We start from the raw sequence: 20,848 nt of genomic DNA, 5'->3' as shown, positions 1-20,848 counted from the left end.
CTCCCATGTAATATCAATTTCAAAGAAAATTTATTTTGTATATGCGGAACTTTTTTATGTATATTAAAGTAAATAAATTATTCTAGGGAATTTTTTATTAAAAAATTTTAAATAAGTGATCATCAAAATTATGAAATTATATACAAAAAAGGCACAGTTGTGCTGGTACTACTATACTATTATAATAGTACAAAAATCAGGGCGAAGGACTTATTGGTCCAGTTTCTTACTCTTAGTTAACTTTGAAATTAATTTTAGTGTTAACTCACAAATAAATAAATAGTAAATATGTAGTACAATAACTCGAAATATCCCTATTTTTCGAAGTAAATGTTAAAGCTGGAGTTTTTAATATACTATAAATACAAAAAACGTATAATTTTGTTTTTGTTTTGTATAAATGAACGATAAGTTTCACATTTTAAAATATAAATATATTCAATTAAAAATATTAAACAGAGTTTTAACCATTAATAAGTCACCTATATCAATGAATCCGCGAAAAAACTTGATAGAATCGAATAGGCCATTCAGTTTAATGGTCAGGTGCCTTTTTGAGAAAAAAATTGGACACAACTGCTTTGGATAAAAAAAGAAGTTTGTAAATGAAAGATGTTTCTAATAAAGTGATATTTCGGGCAATTTCTCAAATAAGTAATTGGTGCCTTCTTATGACTACAGTGAGGCATTCTTTCTTAGTAAAACAAAGCCAGGTTATTTGATCGATTATCACGATCTGCATTATCATTACAGCAAGATTTCTTTGTTCCAGAAGATAAAATATAGGCTCCGTTTAGAGGGATAGTTCTAGACTTCTACTTTGTGACTCTTTGGATTGGATCTGATGATTTCTAAACCTTAAGTTTCCATTTCAATCTGATTTTAAAAATTTTGTATCTTCTGTTTAGTTATGGCCAATAAGGAAGTTAAAAGATCTGCCGTGGTTGTAGTGCCACGCTCCGTTGGTACACAATACCCTCCTTATTTTTATTTTAATTCTAAACTAATCAAGTGAAAATGATAACATTAAAGATTAAATGAAGAATCGCTTTACGATTCACACTCTAAGACGACGAAAAGTGTTATAAAGTAAGAAATTAAGAATCGTAAGTTAACATTTTTAAAAAAGGAACACAAAATATATTTATAAAAGTTAGATGGATAATATTCATTAAAACAACTATAATTATCGTTCTTTAATTGAAAGATTAATGCTTATAAAAAGGGGGAATAGATTTTTAAAAAATTGAATACTAAATTTAAATGATCAAATTTACCAAGAGTCATACCCATTAGTTTAATTTAATTTTTATATCATTACAAGTATTAGAAGAAATAGTAATTCAGTTTACAGTGATGTACAATATTGGTAGTAGAGTTAGATACCAGAGTATTATGATACTAAATATGTGATTATTTGACAAATCATATATGTGTAATAAACTAATGAAACAACGTGATTTGAATTTTTTTTTTAAATAAGAACAGAAAAACCTAATAATATTAGTGAAAATTCATGAATCTAATGACTTTAATCTATATGGCTACCTAATTCAATAATATTATAGAAATGAAATTAAAAAAAAATAGTGCAATGTGGTCTACAAATTGGCTTTGTCTGGAGGGAATGTTTATATTTAATTAAAATAAAATTTGTCAAAATTTGCGGTTGTGTTTTAGAATATTTTAAGCTATTAGAAATATGCAATTTATTTTCAATTAGCGCTAAAACGAAATCAAAATAAATGGAATACATTGCAATCGAAATGGATTTGAATTAAAATAAATATAAAAGCAAATAAAATACATTAAGCATAGTATTCCGCCCCCAATGGCAATAAAACTAGAAAAATGTATTTGCTTGGACCTACATATAAACAAAAATATATTTAAATAATTTTTTATATGAGTAAAAAATACCTACTTTAGCAACAACTGTCATAAACAATTATAAAGCTGCAAGACCTTGTTGAACGCCTAAAATTATGCTAACCAATTTTATATATTAAAATTTATTTTAGATATAATTTTAAATAAAAAATGTGGCACGTAAAATATAGTGAAAATTGTGGAAGTACAAATAGAATGGAAATGATTCCTTAGTTTCTTTTTAATCTTTCTTTTTAACTTTTAATTTAATTTCAAATTAAATCAAGTTAACTTTCCTAGTGAAGAGAACATCAACTATCTTAATGTAGATGGTTAATTTAGAACAATAGTTTCAATTAAAGTATATTTCGACAAACATTTTATCGAAGTATAATTAAGGAAGTATTAATAATAAGAATTTATACACTAAAAGGCTTTCACGCTTTGAGAGATACGTTTGGTGACTAAACATTAAAAACTTACCCGTATAAATATTTGTGAGACTCTGTTTTTAACTGTTGATAAAATATGGATTCGTCACCATACTCTAGAAGTCAAAGTCAAACCAGAAAATCTATATTGTTACAAGAGTAAGTTATAAGTAATAATATTTGATAATTGCTTATAGTCTTGTTATCGTGATCTTGCTATCTAATTATATAGAAGGATATGTTTCTGATGGACTATATCGAAAAGCTTCATGCAGTAACCGATATAGTTTACATATCTTTAATTAAATAAGTTCGTCATATTAATTGAGAAACTTCTTTTTTGGCAAAGAAACGATTATCTTATCAAGACAATGCACCGATTGTCGCTAAGAAGACAGCGATTGGGCAACATGTATTACATTTCAAAATGGGAATTTAAAGAAAGAAGACAAAGTACTATACTTAAAACTTATTTAGTATATCACTTTATATTTTATCTATGGCGGTGTATATAGCTCTTATACTCGTTCTGATGTAGTAGAGAACAGGAAAACTTTTTAACTTAATTTGTGATTATTATTGAAAATGTAAGGTGTGGTGAATGTAATCATTTTGAAAAAAAATTAAATTTTTAAAGTATAGCAAAACAATATCCTTCAATTGGTTCCTGTCTAGCGTACAGGCATTGAAATTGTAAAATAATTTACTAGAATCATTTTTAATGAGGACCCTTCTACAATTGCAATTATTTGTCAGGTTGCATAAGTCTGTTCCGTGATTAGTTATTGAGAGTTGGTTTCAACCGGAATCAAATAAATGGAGACATGACCATGGTTGACGACCTGATTGGTTTCACACGAATTTAGTGGAAAGGCTGTAAACTCACAAAAGTCTCGTCTTGACTTCACTAGTAACAGCTGATGTCTATTTTGCTTAAAGACGATGACGCTTTTGAATACTCTTTGCTTTTCTTCTATTTTTTCAAGACTCAGATTTAAAGTTCTTGAAGCTCCTCTTCTATACGTTCTACTTTTTCTCATAAGTGATGTTCTTAGGTTAAAATGGTTATTTGTTGGTTTTCGATGCTTTTCGCCTGCCAAGGAAAAGTGCCTCATAATATAGATCCGAAGTCACACATGACGCTATGTGTCTGTTCATTATTATATGTGATATATTTTATATTGTGAAGTAATCTCATATTACAACATCTCACATTAACAGTAATGTTAGCAGTGCTTAAAACAGTTTTTTTCATTAGATAGATTATAATTTAATTAAGTTTAACAAATATTTAATTACTTTGAAATTACGGAAATTAACAATCATTTCATCTGTCAAATATAACATAATTGTATCTCATTTATTAAAACTTTCTGGGTTATTTTTAAAAATAGTACTGATATGTTGTTACTATGATTATAATCACAAGACTCAGTTGACTTCATAAGTGAAGCCAAATAACCTTCCCTCAATTGCACAAATTTCGCTGAATCCTGGTATTGAAAATTCATTTTGTGTTTGACAAATAGGCATGTTATGATCTGACATAATCCTTTTGAAAAATTGTACACCGTGCCAATTGCAGTTTTATTGCAGCTGTCAACAAAACCTGCCTAAACTCTAGTACTAATATTGTGCGGTATGGCATTACATTTTCACGCCATTGTATTTGGTGGCATTTGAAATGCACAAAAGAGCGGAAGGCACAATTGTCAAGCAATACAGCAATGATGGCAGTGTGAAAGCAACAACAGCAACTAAACAACAACAAGTACAACAACAACAATTGCAATTTCTCTAATCGTCTTAGCTGCAATGAGTAGCAATTGCTGCTTTTGCCGCTTTTACCGCGGTTGTAGCAATAAAATGCAGGCTGTTGTTACGGTATTTCGGTTGCTAAATGCGTTTAACCGAAAATTTATAAACAAATTTTGGAATTGCTTATGCACACGAAACAGTTGCCTTTATGTGTTGCAGTATTGCATTATATATGCACAAAGTTTTTAATATGCACTTTTGGCAAATTCAGCACATTTGGCATCGAAATACTAACACAAAACAGCGTCAAAGTGCACTTAACTATTTACATTTCCTTTTAAGTATGTTATGTACAATAAAATGTTTTTTGTAAAGGAATTTCACATTATAAGGATTATTTAATGAAACATTTTTATACAAAGAAAATTTATATTGTTAATAAATTCATCAATATATATATATATATATCCAACATTTATTTGCATCAAGAGTGCTGTAATACAATCTACGCAATGTATTAAAGGATTTTATTAATTTTTTTCATCAAAACTGGTAACTTTCCAGCTGATCAATAGCAAAAATAAACAATGTGAAAAATTTGTTTAAACTGAAATAGCACAAAAATGCTATAATTCATCGCGTTTTGGACATAAGCACGCACTTTTTGTTTGCTTAACACTTTGGCCAATTTGTTTCACCGAAAAGTATGCAGTCATTTTTGAATAAAATTTATGTCGAAATTTTCTCTTAACGTATACAGCAGGTCCATATATATGAGTATAAATATATATATACTATATATATGGTAGATATATTTGTATGTACCGATGTATAAATTTTTAATAGCAATGCAGTTGCACAGCCATTCAGGCAACACAATTCCACATTGACGTTCCATGGAAACAATAAAATAAAAATTACACTATAAAATGTGGCAATGCTGTTATGTCTGTTTTTTTGCAAAAAAATTTTTTAAAATTAGTGCTTGAATGTAACACAAAATTTGTTAAGCATATGGAAATTTATTTGTTTATAGAATTTTATGAGAGCGTAAAATATTTTATTGTAGAAGCGAAAAAGTGCCGACTGCATAACATTCAAACTAAAGTTAAAACTAATTGTATTGTATGTTTATATTGGATTTATTTATTACATTAAATCGAAATATCACTATTTTTTGAAATAAGTTGACCATTTCGTTTTTTAAATTAATTGAAGTGATTGATTTTGTTTTTGGTTTTTTAATTGCGTTCTATATACAAATTGTCTAAGTTTCACACATACTAATGAGGACTATAGAATTATCTCATTTCAGATTATGTTGATAATTTCATCTGATAAAGCTCAACATTTAAAAACAATCTTGTATCTTACATATAATAAATCTGATATAATAATTTGGAAGAAGTAATTAATAAAGATTTAAAGACCTGAAAAATGGTGACCAACATCAATAAGCAAATGCATTTAAGCTAAAACCAGTTGAAATCACAAAAGTTTCATAAAGTTACCTTGAAAATTGGCTTGAAAATGTGATGGTCTAGAAATATAAAAAACGAAGAGCTTAATCAATGTTAAAACTATTTCAATATCTAATTTAATTCACATTATAGTAGGTCGGCTGTCACTTTTGGCCAACTTCTCATTCTTTTACTTGATAGAAATGTTTTTAAGTCAACTCAAGTTTTGAAACCAACCTAAATGTAGAGAATAATAATTAGACATGTATAAATAAATTTAGACATTGAAAGACACAAATATCGTAAAATCGAGCACGTTTTTCGAAGATGACATCAGACTTAATTTTCGAACACTTCAAATACATCTCACATATAGTATCTCGTCGGAGGTGCTGAAGATTCTTAACGATATACAGTATGTGATTTGGAACAATACAGGTACACAAAAAATCTCCTAAGTTGGGCATCGATACCGATGCTCAGAACTGGCAACAGTGGTTAAAAAATTACAATTTCAATTATTGCAATAAATGCTTCAGCTTTAAATTAAAACTTAACAATATTGGCTTTTAGGTTTCTCGAACTACAACAACAAAAATTTATTTTATGTTTTTTTATTAATTGAATTTTTGGTGTACCATACAGCTTGGCAGATTTTAGTTTCTTATAGCATCTATGCGAAGAAATTTTTAAAGAAGTTTCTTTAGACTCAAAAGTGTACACGACTTTATTTTATGTTTTAAAAAAGCCATCGATTAAATTGTAGTCACATTTGTACAATATAATTCACTACTAACTGGTTGATTTCCGGTACTTATCTATTATTAATCTTTTTAGTAGCAGATGTGCTAAACATGTACTTTTTTTATTAATCTGTAACTGTAGATGTGTCCTATAATGATTTAGTTAACCGTAAGAGACTAAACATTTCATTAACATATTAAATGTAACAAAAGTGATGTGTTAATTAAGATAAAACTATTTTTCCACGAAAAGAAAAATTTTTGGTATAAACAATTGTATTAGGATTTAGTATATAATGAGAAATACAATAGTAAACTAATATATATATAATAAAATGAAATAATAAAATTGATATTGTAACGTAAATTAAAATCAAACATCTATTCTAACATTACTAATATGTTATAAAAATTTTTAAAGTGATTGTGATTGTAATTGTAATTCAAAAGCTTTTACGTATTCAACATTACAATTCTCATTTACTATGCAGTGTAAATAATTTATAAAGGCATCTGAAAGTTGAACACATGTGAATATGAATTAGTTTAATATGTATATTGCGGAAATTATATACTGAGTTCTAATTACTATACAATCTGCTAAGTTATAGAAGTTATTTATAGTAGCTAGAAATTTACTACCTAAGTGACACACACGATAAAATTACATTTGGTGCACATTATAACAAGTCAGGTGCCACTTCTGGCCAATTATTCGGCTTTTCAGTTAGTAAAGAATTTTCTTGTATTTGGAGATCCGTACCAACTTTAAATGTGCGTGAAGGTTTTGCCAAACCACTTTAAGGACTGTCATGTACCAAATATTGCTTTTCAATTTAATTGAGAAATGGACATAGGCATAATATCAATAGAAGTTGGGTTTTGACCAGTTAAATGTACGAATGGTTTTCGTAAATAATGTAATAAGGGGATGTTCTTTTTGTTTTGCTGTTTAACACAAAAGAGAATAAACTCATATCTTGGCAATCCTATCATTAAGTACAGAAGGATACTTTAGTGTGAATAAATGAAGTACTTATTTTTTGACTTTTAAACAAAAGTGGATATATGAACCATACTGCTATAGAAAACACGAGCCGTGCAGTGAAGCTTAACATTGAAGTGCAGTGAGAAAACCGTGTCAACTGGATAATAACCACCCAGAATTAAATAAAGAAAATTTCTGGATTTGAACATTTTGTTTTTGTATCAGCTGTCATCCTGTAATTGTCACCCTGAAGTGACGTAGGATTAATTTAGGATTGATAATTAATCCTAAAAGTACACTAAGACAATTTGTATTTTGAATTATATGCTTTAATTATGTTAAATATAGTTTACTTAGATTTTATGAGAAATTTCAAAAAAGTGGAAAGTCAACTCTTCACCTGATCTAGGAGATCAAAACCTTTAAAATAAAATCCCACAAAATGGGAATGCTCAAAACCGACAGTTGAACTAAAATAATAACCGATGCGCTCCGTCAAATCTTGCAAGCAAGGAAAAACGTCCACCTCTTATTACGTTATGAGGTGATTTGGAATACCAGTTGACAGTTCATGAAACACAGTCAATGATGCAAGTGTTGAGTTCTCGTTGCAGTTCTCTGATAGAGATCTATCTTTATCAGAATCAATGTAAAAAAGGATTTTTGACATTTTAATAACCAAGAGACCTAAAGCATACGGTTCCCATCGTTGGTAAGCTACATTAATATTTAAATTTTTTATTGAAAGTTTACACTAATTATATTTATAACATGATATTATGAATAATTATATACGAAAGTAAATTATAGGATCATAATAACTGTTCCATTTATTGCATAATAATCGAATATATTTATATATTAAATCTACAAGTCTATAATTCTATAATAATTTGATTTTCTATTAGTCTCTACCAGCCTATACCTCTCATTTATAATAAAAGTATCTTTGGTGATGACACAAAAAGTATATTTTAAATTTCTATACCAATTAAATAAAAACTATAGTTAAAAACAGTTTTATTGGCGTTGCTAGTTAAAACTGATTCCAAACTGAAAAAAACTGCATTTCCTTTTTTCTTCCAGCTTATGCTGTATATGTACATTATTTTGTTATTGTTTTACTTATTTATATTGTATTCGTAATAAAATTGTTATTATTTATTTGTTTTATTATAACTGAAATATCTTTGACTACGAGTATTATATGAAATTGATTATGTATTTAGCTCATATGTGCTGCATTGTTTTAATAATTGAACAAGCGCATCAATACCATTGTATAGAGAGATAAAAATAATATCAATAGTTTTCTTTTGTTTTTTAAAATTCATATAAATGTATATACAATAGTGTTGTCTATTATCTGACATCCTACAGCACGTATTAGTAACATATTAATTTTTTATGACATGCACCATGCACTGGATATTACTATTGACATGCAAATAACAAATAACTTCTGAAATCTATGCAAATTTAATATAAATTTTTGATTTTTAAATTTTTACAGATGTGAACATATTACCCAACCAAAAAAATATATTGAAGCTATAAAAAGTTTTTAATAAAAAATTTATAAATATTTCATGCATATATTAACAAAATAATGTGTCAGAAAGGCGAATTTGAAATATAAAAAAAATATATTGTATAAATATACAACATCATCTGCTATAGTTTGTGATACTTCGATGGATTAGGTTGACTAATTTATATGGATAAATGAGTGGATGACAAACTATTTGGTTTCCATATTAGCATTTAAACGATTTTACGAAATATAGTCCAAAGTTTTAACACACACTCTTATGATTGGTATATTGCACTTTGATGTTCAACTTTTCATTTAATAAATAAAACAATTAAATACAGAAGTCCATAAACGATCAGAACGTAATCCGCCTTACGTGTGAAGTCTAGAATAACTTTCGTTAAAAAATTTCTAATAACAGTCTGAGGTAAGATTTTTTTAACACTGTGCGAGAGCAAATCTACACAGCCACAAAGAATACAATTAGACATTTCGTCTTTTTGTATGCAAAGATGATATTTTGTCATATTGGATAGACCTGCGCTACAGGTTGAAATATATCACAAACAAACTAAGCTGTTTATAGTGGATTCCTATTAAATATTGATAACAGAATAGCTTTGAGTAATATAAGAAGACACAATCTATTCTCTATTAAGAGTTGTAAAATTTATTGTTATGATTAAAAATTGATCTCAAAGCATTTTAAATTATAGAGTAGCATAATAGTTCTCCGTCAAAACTGCGTGATGTAATATAAGAATAGTCATTTTATACTTTAGTATTCTCCAATAATACACAACAAATATTGTCTCTTGAAATTTTCCCTTATAGCCATGCCCTTAATTAATTTTCCTTTCCCTTAATATTTTCTAAAGAAATACACTGGTTTTAAATAGTAGCAGTAGATAAAATCTTAATACTATAATAGGACATAATATAATACATTGCTTTTTAATAGTAGCAATAGATGTGATCAAAGTGATATTATTGACAGTACTGGCACTAGTTATTATCAAAATTAATACATTAGAATTAAATTTGTTGTTGTAAACAACTATATACTATATATTGATACTAAATATTGATATACTATATATTGATATTGATATTGTATATATACTATATATCTTTCTATAAGCGAAGTATAGCATGTATAGACTTGTCATACATATAATTCTATTCATATAATAATTGTATATAATTATTATATATATAATATATATATATATATTATATATATATGTATATAATTATTATATATAATTCATATATAATTGTATAAATGCATATTAATGTGCATATAAATAATATTGTATGGCTAACGTATAGTGCTGTGAATATGCCCATGCAGCACCATCCCATCACCGACTTTACCATATCTAAGCAGCCAGACTGCTGCAATATGAAACCTCACTCTACTGAGATAATAAAGTGTTTGCATGCTACTCTGCTGTGTTAGTGCTTGCCGACGTACTAACACAAGAATCAAATTACTAAGTTCATGGTAGAGTAAGAACCCAAAAATAATAATTCAATAAAGAACTGTACTTCAAACTGTGTGGTCGTGTTTGATTTAAGTTCTAATAAAAACGTTGTAGAAGTCCCTAATGGGTACAGGCTTTGTCAACTCATTAGATATATAGTTTAAATTCTAAAATCTTTTTCTTTCTATTAAGTAGATATAGAACATTGGACAAAAATTGCTTAATTCATTTCAGACAATAGGTTGTAATTACAATTTATATATGCAATACATAGATATTAGAGATATTGAATATAAATTACAAAAAGTTATAGTCAATTTGTTTTTAAGCAGAACTAAGTGTTAAAGTCATAATTATTGTATGAATTAAAATATGTAGAATTTTGAAATCAAGATATTACTCGTATGATAGAACTAATTGTGTGAATAAAAATTTCGATTCTAGATCCAAGTAGTATCCCATCACGAAAGAGATATGGAAAACTTGCACTTACGGCTACTACAGTTTGGGATATGGCAGTTTTATTAGTCTCATTAGGTGATTGTAACACTGCGACTATTGAAAAAGTGTTGTATCCATGCTCTATTCATAATCACTGAAGTATGTCTTTCACTTATGCTTTATTCAAAAAAGTTTTAATTTATGGACATATTCTTTGTGGTAACTTTTTCCTTTATATTATTAAAAAGTGGATGTTCTTCAAAAATACGTCAGGATGTTTCTGTGTCACCCGCACATAGTCTGTATACCGCACCTTACGTTTATTTAAAAGGCAATGAATGTCATCACTCCAATAATTTAAATTAAATGAAGTAACTTAAATTATGTTCTGTCCAGATTTAAGAGATATTTGTTTTTAAGAGACATTTTGTCTTTGAGTAGTTCCAGAAGAGGAATTATAACAGCTAAATGCATACTATGTCTTAGAAATCTTTCGTAAAGATATTCCTATTTCAAATCGAAGAACCGCTTTGTCAATTCAATTAAAAGTTGAACTCGGTTAATGAATATATTAAGATAGTTTCTCACTGCCTAGGAGCAGGCAATAAAAGAACAGTTGAATAATAGAATAGAATAATATAACAGGCATAGTGTTTTTTCTCTCCTTTCCCTTTAATTTTGACAGCCATTGACAGTCATTGAAAGCAACCTTAAATTTAATCGGCATTATATTTCAGATAATAAATCAAACAATTTTTCATTTGAAGATATAACTACTTCTTAACAAAAAAACCATATGCACATGGAAAAATTTTAATGACACATTAGATATTATATGAAATTTTATGAAATTCATATGAATCAAATAAAAATTCTTCCCAATTTATTAAAGTTTTTTTTTATTACCAATTCCATCTCTAACACTTAAGAAAATTACACCAAATTTGAGATATCAAAAAATTTTAAAAGCAAACATAAAACAGAGAATTAGTTAAATTACATAAAATTTACAGAAATATTTTAAAAAGGATAATTTACGAAAATCCTGCAATTATCGTATTAAATTTAAATTGCGTTTTCGTTAACAATACACAAATCTGCTTAACAATTTTGGCTCATTCCACAAATGGGAAAACATTGTTCATTCCCAGGCATTTTATTTGCACTAATTTTAATATATGGCTTCATTATTTGGTTACAATTTATACGAAGTCTATCCTTACCACAGAAACAAAACAAAAAAAAAAATAAATAAATAAAAAAAAAACAAATAACTAAAAAATATAAGAAAATATAGCGAAAATACAGGACAAAAATTAAATCAGAATAAAAAGTTGGAATTCAGACTATACACAGCATCCAGTCGACTTTCAGCAAACGAAGTGCTTTGTCGCAATTTTTATTTCTTTGTTTTCTTAACTGGGAACATTTTGTGCTGTTTTTGCCACATCACACCCCAGTCAACTCCCAGCTTTTACGGACTCGGATCCGGATACAGTTTCCTTTTGTTGTTGGCAAATGAAATTTAAGCTTTTTTCAAGCAATAAATTACAAGTTTTTATGACGCTGAAACGCCTCAACAAAGCAAAACAAAAGCAGAAAAATCCTCGTCTTCAAGCTCGTATCGTAGAAGGCACCGAACATTAAAAAAGTTGAGATGGCGAAAGAGAAAAAGGACATAAGGATAATACAAAGCCGCTAAAGTACAAGTGCCAGTATTAAAATTGCGCTTCAAGTGCGTTAAGTATTGCAGGAGTGTGACATAAGGGGATCCATTCCCTCACTTCTCCACCATTCACTTCTTCTGCTTCTTCACTGCCATCCGCTGCTCTTCATCAGCTGCAGTAAGATACTCACTCGTAGTATCATGGTTGGGAGTTTTTGCTTGGGTAGCTGGGGTAGCTGCTGCTGTTCATTGTTGGCTGGTGTCAATATCATTTAGTTTTGGTTCCATTTATTTTGTTAGCTTTTATATTTTGGTTTCTTTATTTATGGAGGTATTTTAAGAGTTCTTGTAATGCCTGTTATCAGGCGACATTTGCTCATTTGGCGCGTATTTACACTACTACGGCAGGGCGTATTATATTAGATTCTAAAATATTTTTTCTTCATAAATTTTATGTATTTTCAAATGCTTCAAGTAAACTTCAGTACTCAAATTTTGCTAATAATTAAGCCTGTAAAATGTTGGCGACATTAACAAATTTATGAGAACTCAAATATTTGAAAAAAAGATTTAAAAAAAATCTAATTAGGCTTTGGGTTGTAATTTCATTCTAATCAAGAAAATTACGTTAGAGCAGCTGTTTGAAAGCAAACTCACTACAGTGGATTAGAAATTCAAACACTTTTTTATCGGACAATATGTCGTGTATTTCAAATTGTATTAAATATACGCAAAAATAGAACTAATAACTCCATATACACAATTCCAATAATAATTTGAATTAATATGTTAAATATATTATTCAATAAACTTACTTATTATACAGCACAATATCCGGCAGCCAAATATGTTCTGATGGCACGTGCAATGTATCAACACCTCCATAATCATCTGGATTCCATTTTAATTTATAGTCATTCCATTCCTAATAAAGTAAATAAAAGATTTCAGATAAATAAGCTAAATAAGATATTTATATATATATTATTTTACGACGGAACAATTTCTAAAATAATGTCTTCACAGGCTAATAGATCAATTCTATTTTTATTATGTTTTGTTATTATTATTATTTATTGACATAAGACATTTATATCCATAGTCTATTATAACATTTTTATCAATTCTAATAATATAATATATTTTGAAAACATTTTATTATACAAAGTGTAAGTAATTATTTGAATAATTTGATGTATAACTTGGACCAACACGCCTTCTCAGTTTATCGCCAATTCCATTTCATTACTATTAAATTAAGAAAGAAATCTATTATCGATATGTTAAAAATATTTATTGAATAATAAGCTGGTTTTGTCAATGCTGTGTTCTAAGACATGTTTATGCAAATCCCTATAAGTTTTTATATTGAATGAAAAATTAAATGCACGAAGATTGTGGAAATTATTTCAAAACCCTCCTTTTTCATGGTAGAACAATTGTGTTGCTTTATGAATATTTTAAAATTGAATTGATTCTTTCTATTTCTTATTTATCTTAAATTCTTCTTGAACTTTGATTATTTTCTTGACTTGTTGTATTGAGCCAAAATTACGACATTCGCCAGTTATTTTGAAAAAATATTTATACTTTGTAAGCAAATGAAAAATACTATACTATAAATGATATTCAGTAAACAATCAATGTGTTATAGATAGTTATTATAAAGTAGCTTATTAAATAGATTTGATACTAATCGATATTTCGCCAGAGAATCTTTAGTCAGAAATCGCCAAATTTAGAATCTATTAAACCCTCGGAAATGACTTTACCTCTTGAATGACTTAATAACTAAAAATTATGAAGGAAGTATTATACACAAACAAATATGTATAATGTGTAGATAAAATCAGACATACCGCAAGGAAGTATATTGGACCCAATGCTTTATGTATCATAAACGTGTAATGTGTAATCTCTATGTGCATAATTGACAATGTAACGAATATATATAAGGAAAAAATAAATAATATACTCTTAAACAAATTTAGTTCATATCTCTGAAAGATAAGTCTGAATTACACTCAAAGTTAAAACAAGTACACTAAATACAAGGCGATTGAAGTGTTACCAACTACACACAGGTATATCAGTCAATCTGATATTGCCAACAACGTGAATTTAATACAAATTAAATTCATTTACCTCTAAGTCTCATAGAACAAAAGTTAATTGAAATGGTATTTAAAAGTAATATTGTATTATATTTGGTAGAAGATCACAACTAGCTATTGTTCGTGAGCTCAAACACTTCAAAGTGAATAAAATGTTTGTGTATTGCACCATAAATCGCTATAAATCGAGAAAATGTTTCAGAAATTGCTTAAGAGTCGTAGGCACGCAAACATTTCAGTCGTAGACTATGAACGTTCCAACAAGAGTCGGGACCGGTATCGGTTTCATAAAGCTCGTGTGAACTAAGAATGCTTAAAAAATCATGTCCCACACTTCATTTTGTCCACACAACTGTTTTCGAATTCGCTAGATTTAAATCTAATGGATTTTTCCGTTTGGACTATTTTGGAGAGTACGGTGAGGACTAAAAAATATGCCAGTATAGATGTGCATGCAACTGATTTTTTTAACGGTTTGAATGCCATAGTCGAGATGAAGGCAAAAGGTAGCCATATCGAGCTAGAGTGAATGAATTTTGATATTTAGATTATTTTCACAAATTTTTGCAATTTGAATAAATAAAAAATTATTTCACACAAAGAAGATAAGGCCGCTTGAAAAGGTAAGACTTCAATCGTTTAATCCTGTATATATTATATTTTTCTAAACTTTTTCTAATATAAATATATAATATATATAATATTAATATATTAAATATATAAATTAAAAATAAATTTAAAAAAATGAAATATTAGATTAAAATAAACCAGCTAAACTATTTGCAATTATTGAGTATCTAAGGATTTATTCACTTATGGAATTCGAATATATTTTTATTTTTGACTGAAACTTAGTCAAAACCTAAAAATTAATTAAAAATATTTATATAAACAAATATTAATTAATAGTAAATATTTATTTATACCTATTTAGTAACTATTAAGCACGATTGCCACAACTCATTTTCGCGAGCTTAATTACGAGTATCTACACAATTTTTAGATACATTTATGTAAAAATAATTCTGTTGCTGATTCGAGTATTTTTGTCATGTTTTTCGCTAAATGGTTTGTAATCTGCAGGCTTTACCAAATATTTTTTTAATTTTGTTTGGAAAAACAACAAACTAAACCAAAAATAGTAATTAAATTGTAGAAGGGAATTGAATTTACATATTTAAGCAATTATGCATGAATTTCATAAATTAAGTAGATTTCAACAAATTTAACACATTTTGCTTAAATTTGCATAAATAACAAAAAAATCGTTTTTTGTCGTTTTTATGCATTTTAATTTGTTTGTATATTTTATAATAAAATTTTGTTGTATATAAATTTTGTAATTTAATATTTTTAAAGCAAAATTGGTTAAAGTTGAATTGTTAAATAGAAAAATATATTTTTAATTATTAAACTGACCGATATGTAAAAATAAAAACAAAATAAGCTTTTATTAATGATTACATTATTGTCCTACTTTAGATCCACAAATTAATCCATAATCTAAAACAAGTACTGGTGTAGGCAGCAGAAACTAAACAAATCTTCCGATTCACTGTAGTGTTTTTCAAGCGAAAGGATTAGGGAAACTATAACTTGTCTGAAAGTGAATGATATATTTAACAGGAATATATATATATACTATCAGAGAGTTTCTGATTGCCACACATGTAAATGAGCATCTCACATTTAAATGAGACGTCAACGCAGTTCATAGGGGTGCCAGTCATAGGAATATTTTCAACACTTGTGAAGTAGACGGGCTACTCAGAAGGGGTGCTTCAGAATTTCACTCGAAACATCTAAACAATCTGGACAGATCGTTTACATCATACAAACTGATACCGAGTTTATTCTATGCTAAGCTTTTTAAATATGAAACATGAGAAAACTCAACGATATGCCGGTATCTGTATAAAATTTGACCATGTCCCATTAAAATGAAATCCAGTTCTCTCATTAATTTACTCCCTAGAGATATCAGTCTTGTGGTTGTCTTATTTATAGGACATTGTAGATTAGGTAACCATGCAAGAATATTGAATCTCGCCTTTAATTACACGTGTTGCAGCAGTGGGGAAGACGATAAAACTGCCATTCAACTGCTTTGTCTTTGCCCAGCTTAAGCACGGCGGCGACTTAATAATTTAGGGGTACCCTTCTTTGAGAATCTTAATGAATTTCAAGATCTTCCACTAAACAACATTTTAAGATTTTCCAAAGGTTTTAGGTGGTTTTAAGCTTCGAGTATTTCCACTATACGGTAACACTTTTATAAATTAATATAATATGGGTCTCTATATCTGCATAACATATTCAGTTGTTGCAAATTTAGAGATTGTCACAACTGGAATGGAATTAATATTGTTCGGACATAAGAATAAAATGAAAGCAACCGTTCTACTGTTTTCTTGTTTACAGTTAGCCGTAAAATACAGAGTAAAAATTTTAGAATTACATTGGATAAAAGTATGGTCAAAAACCTAAGCAGCATTGGCATCAGACATCTCATATTATTAATTTTCGCAGATCTGGGAGACGAAGTATATATCATACTATATAAAATATATGAAAAGCGCCTATTATATTGGTGGACATAATGGGATAAATGATCTTTTGAGCGACTGCGGGGATAGCTGTGGATCCATAACGAAAATGTTACTCATCTCGTCTTCTTAAGGTCTCCATTTTTTCATGACACAGATTGCATTGTATTCGTTCGCTATATAACATTCTGGTTAAAAAAATTGAACTGAAAACGAGATTCAGGTTCAGTTGCCAAAAAAAGTTTACAATTATAAGCAAGCCATTAAAAGCCAGAAATTTTAAAGTTAACTCACTGGCACGAAATAGCACTGCATTTTCGTATAATAATTAAATCTAAAATGGGTGTTCCAATTCACTTCTTTAAACCTCTTATTAGTTAGAAAGTCGCTGCTAAAGCATAAAATGACTGAAGAGCAGAACAAACTTTATATGTCAGGCTGAAAATATGACACAAAACAAGAGACGCTTTTCTTAATTAAAGTAAGAATAACTTCGGTATAATAAATTAACATCCATTCTTACAGATCGTTGCTCGGTTGGTATACACAAGTGCTATTCGTATTCGGTTCTATCAACCCTAAAAAAATTTGTGTTTATTTGTGTGATGGACGTTCCATTTCAATTTGTGATTTCCCTTGACTTTTGCTCACGAAGTCTTCGATTAATTTTATTGCGAATAATATACGCAAATCCGAATATTTGAAGAACCCGGAAGAAATGGTTATGCATTTGTTTAATCGTATTTAGTTTTCCATAGGCGAAGGAAGGGTTAACTCCTTGGCAGATTTTACTTTGATCAATTGGCAGACATAGCAAAAGTCGACCAATTAAGGTTTAAAATCCATTATATAGTTTACTGGAGAAATTCTCTAAAAGATACGCAAAACTTATTATTTTACATCCTTTATAATTGCAATTTCTTATTAAAAGAGTAAACTTTTTTCCATGGACATAATCTAAGACTACTTTTTAACAGCACTAAATAATTTTTAATTATTCTATACTTTCCTCGCATTAACCACATTATTTTTCATACTTTGATAAAGTTTGCGATCACACTTAATTATAAATTATGTGGAGATTCTTCAACACCCAACAACTATAGCAACAGATCATTTTAATAACAGATAAATTACTTCAAATGTCGTAGATGATTTCAGAGTCTGTGGGTATTATAATTAAAACTAGTGACGTTAAGTCGTTCAACAGTCGGAACTCAAGCCAAAAGAATCCTATTGCACCAATTTGACTTCTAATTACATAAAGCCCTTTAAAGCTATGTGGAAAAAGCTCTGAATTAAGTCTGGTGAAGAGTTCTTATTCTGTACTGGTGACTGAAATTCCATATAAAACAAATTTCTTCTGTGCGTTCTTAGACCAAGACAATCAAAAAGAATATACTTAGTTGTCTCTTTATCTCCGAGGCTTAATCTGCATTCGGGATTAGTAGATCGTTGCAGTTAATGTAGGTGATATTTCAGGTCAAAAAGACTCATAATGAAACCCGTTAGTGGGATTATGGTTTGATCAGTGCATTGCTTTGTCTGAGTCCAGTGAAATCTTCCCAATACACCAGACAGAAAAAATTCTTCCTCTCCCTGTTTATTTCTTTCATACTGGCCCAGAGTTCTGGGTAGCTCATCACCTAGATGTGTGGGTAAGTTTTCAAAGTAGTGTTTTGCTTTGGTTAAAGCCAATGGCATTTTTTGTCATTTCATATGCTTTGCTGATATAAATATTAAGTGATTGCAATTTGTAGTAAAAAGTTTTTTTTAAATCTTTTCCTAAAGGAATTCATAAGACTGTTAAGTTAAAAGTTTGTTAAACTGTTAAAATTGACATTAATTAAGGAAGTTGAAATATTTTCGAAATCCTTTTTTAAAACTTGACAGTTTCTCTATAAAATAGTTATGTTTATATTAAGATAGTTTTTATGATTGTTTTTCGCGATTTTTATGATTGTTTTTTACGATTTTTATGATTGTTTTTTAACGTTTTATGGCGGCATCCACTGAGCACGCACTGAGCAGTGAAGTCGCCAGCAATTTTTAAAATGCTGTAAAAAATTTAGCACCGATTACCAGATAGAAAATCAACAATTCCAATGCACTTAAAGGAATTGGAGACTTAAGTTGAAATGCATTCAAAGGTTTTAGAAGTTTTTTTCATAAATTTTATTGTAAAACATTTTTCAGTTAGTAAAATTTTGCTACAGCATTTGCTATCAATTTTAAATAACTTCTGATAATCTTTATGACAATGAACATTCCGCACAACTTTATTATATTCCTTAAAATTAATAATGATGTCTTTATGATACATAACATAGCTTTTTGGATTGCAATCATCAATAACCAAGAATCAGTAATGAAAAACTATGTGTAGTAATAAGGAATCTTTTCACTCACCTGTTCCACCCACACATTTGTCGTCATGATTTGATTTTTTAAGTTCTGAAAAAAAGATAAAAGAAAAACTGTTTAATTCCAAATTAAATAAAAATTTACTTCATATTTTATGTCCTTAGAAGGACATACAATTGCAATTTGTAATTTCGTTGTACAAGCACTTTTGAGCTAAAAACTAACATTGAAGCTTATGTGCACACAAGTTTATAGAAAACCGATTTATCTTAAAACTTTATTTGAAGTTGCACTTTAGGACTCTTCTTGGTTGTTATTTGAGTTAGAAAAAAGTGTAGAAAGTGCGCAAGAAATGTGCTCAATTTAATGTAATTTTAGATATTTTTAAGTGTACTTGAAGTGCAGTTCGTTTTTACTCTTTTTCGAAATGTAAATATGTAATTTGAAGGATACGCATATCTCACATTGAGAGTACATATATATATATATACTATAACATAGTACAACATATTGAAAGAAACTGAAAACTTAATTTACTCTAAAAAATTATCTTTTTCTTTAACAGCTTTATTTGGACATATTGATTGGATAATTATTATTTCTTACTTAAAGATAATACTAAAAAATATATATACTAAAATTAAAAAGTTTTGTTAGTGGTTGAGATAGATAGGGTTAACTACTTCTGAAACGAAGTATAAACAAATTCATATCAAATAAAGCTATTTTTGAAAGTTCAGTACTAATGTGAACCTCTGTGTGCCAAATTTTGTAAAATTATAACGTCTTGCTTCTATACAATTTGCATTTATCGGTTATAAATATTTACCCACAATTTGATGAATTGATTTTCATTACTACGGTTTACATATAAGCGCAATGAGATACTTCATTATTATTATTAATTCATTCAGACATGAAGGAGCTTGGATAATCAGCTGTTCAGGTAATATCGTATTCTGAATTCCTTTTTTTTAAATATATATGAAATAAATCATTCATGTATTCTAGTTATTAATATGGCAAGAATAATATTGTTGATAATGCAAATATATTAATATTTAAGTACCAATTAAATAAGGTTGAATCATTTTTATATAGTTATTAAGATATGTTCATGTCTATATAGCAAAGTGCTGGCCTATTGAAATAGTTTTTGATAAGCATATTTAAATATGCAAATAGAGTATAGAGTTAAAAAAGTGTTGTCAAGAGGAACTTTTATATAATTAGTGGATTAGTAATGCAACATATATGATCAGCAACATCCTAATTTATATTTAATTAATTTTTCTCTTATATAATGTAAAGTTTGGTTGAGTAAGTATTGACATTTATTCAACATACGTGTATAAATATCGAATTTGAAATGCTAAAAGTCGTAATTAATGGGATTACATCTTATTACACATCCCAAGAATCATTAAAACGCATTATTTCATATATT

At 28.3% G+C, this 20,848-nt stretch overlaps 1 protein-coding gene across 1 annotated transcript in view; it reads right to left on the bottom strand.

The window, feature by feature from the left end:
• LOC119686102 (acetylcholine receptor subunit alpha-like 1) overlaps positions 1–19,488 on the bottom strand; it is a 49,152-nt gene extending 29,664 nt beyond the window's left edge. The window contains exons 1-2 of the mRNA XM_038100567.1: positions 19,447–19,488; positions 13,193–13,302 (exon numbers count right to left, since the gene is read on the bottom strand). Of these exons, the coding sequence (XP_037956495.1) occupies positions 13,193–13,302; positions 19,447–19,473 (137 nt within the window). The 5' untranslated portion in view covers positions 19,474–19,488. The remainder of the gene's footprint in view (positions 1–13,192; positions 13,303–19,446) is intronic.
• Positions 19,489–20,848: the final 1,360 nt, after the last annotated feature.

The sequence above is a fragment of the Teleopsis dalmanni genome, chromosome 2, assembly GCF_002237135.1.
Source record: "Teleopsis dalmanni isolate 2A chromosome 2, ASM223713v2, whole genome shotgun sequence".
NCBI classification, from domain to species: Eukaryota; Metazoa; Arthropoda; class Insecta; order Diptera; family Diopsidae; genus Teleopsis; species Teleopsis dalmanni.
Note: the sequence above shows the minus strand (reverse complement) of the source record. Positions and strands in the feature narration are given on the sequence as shown.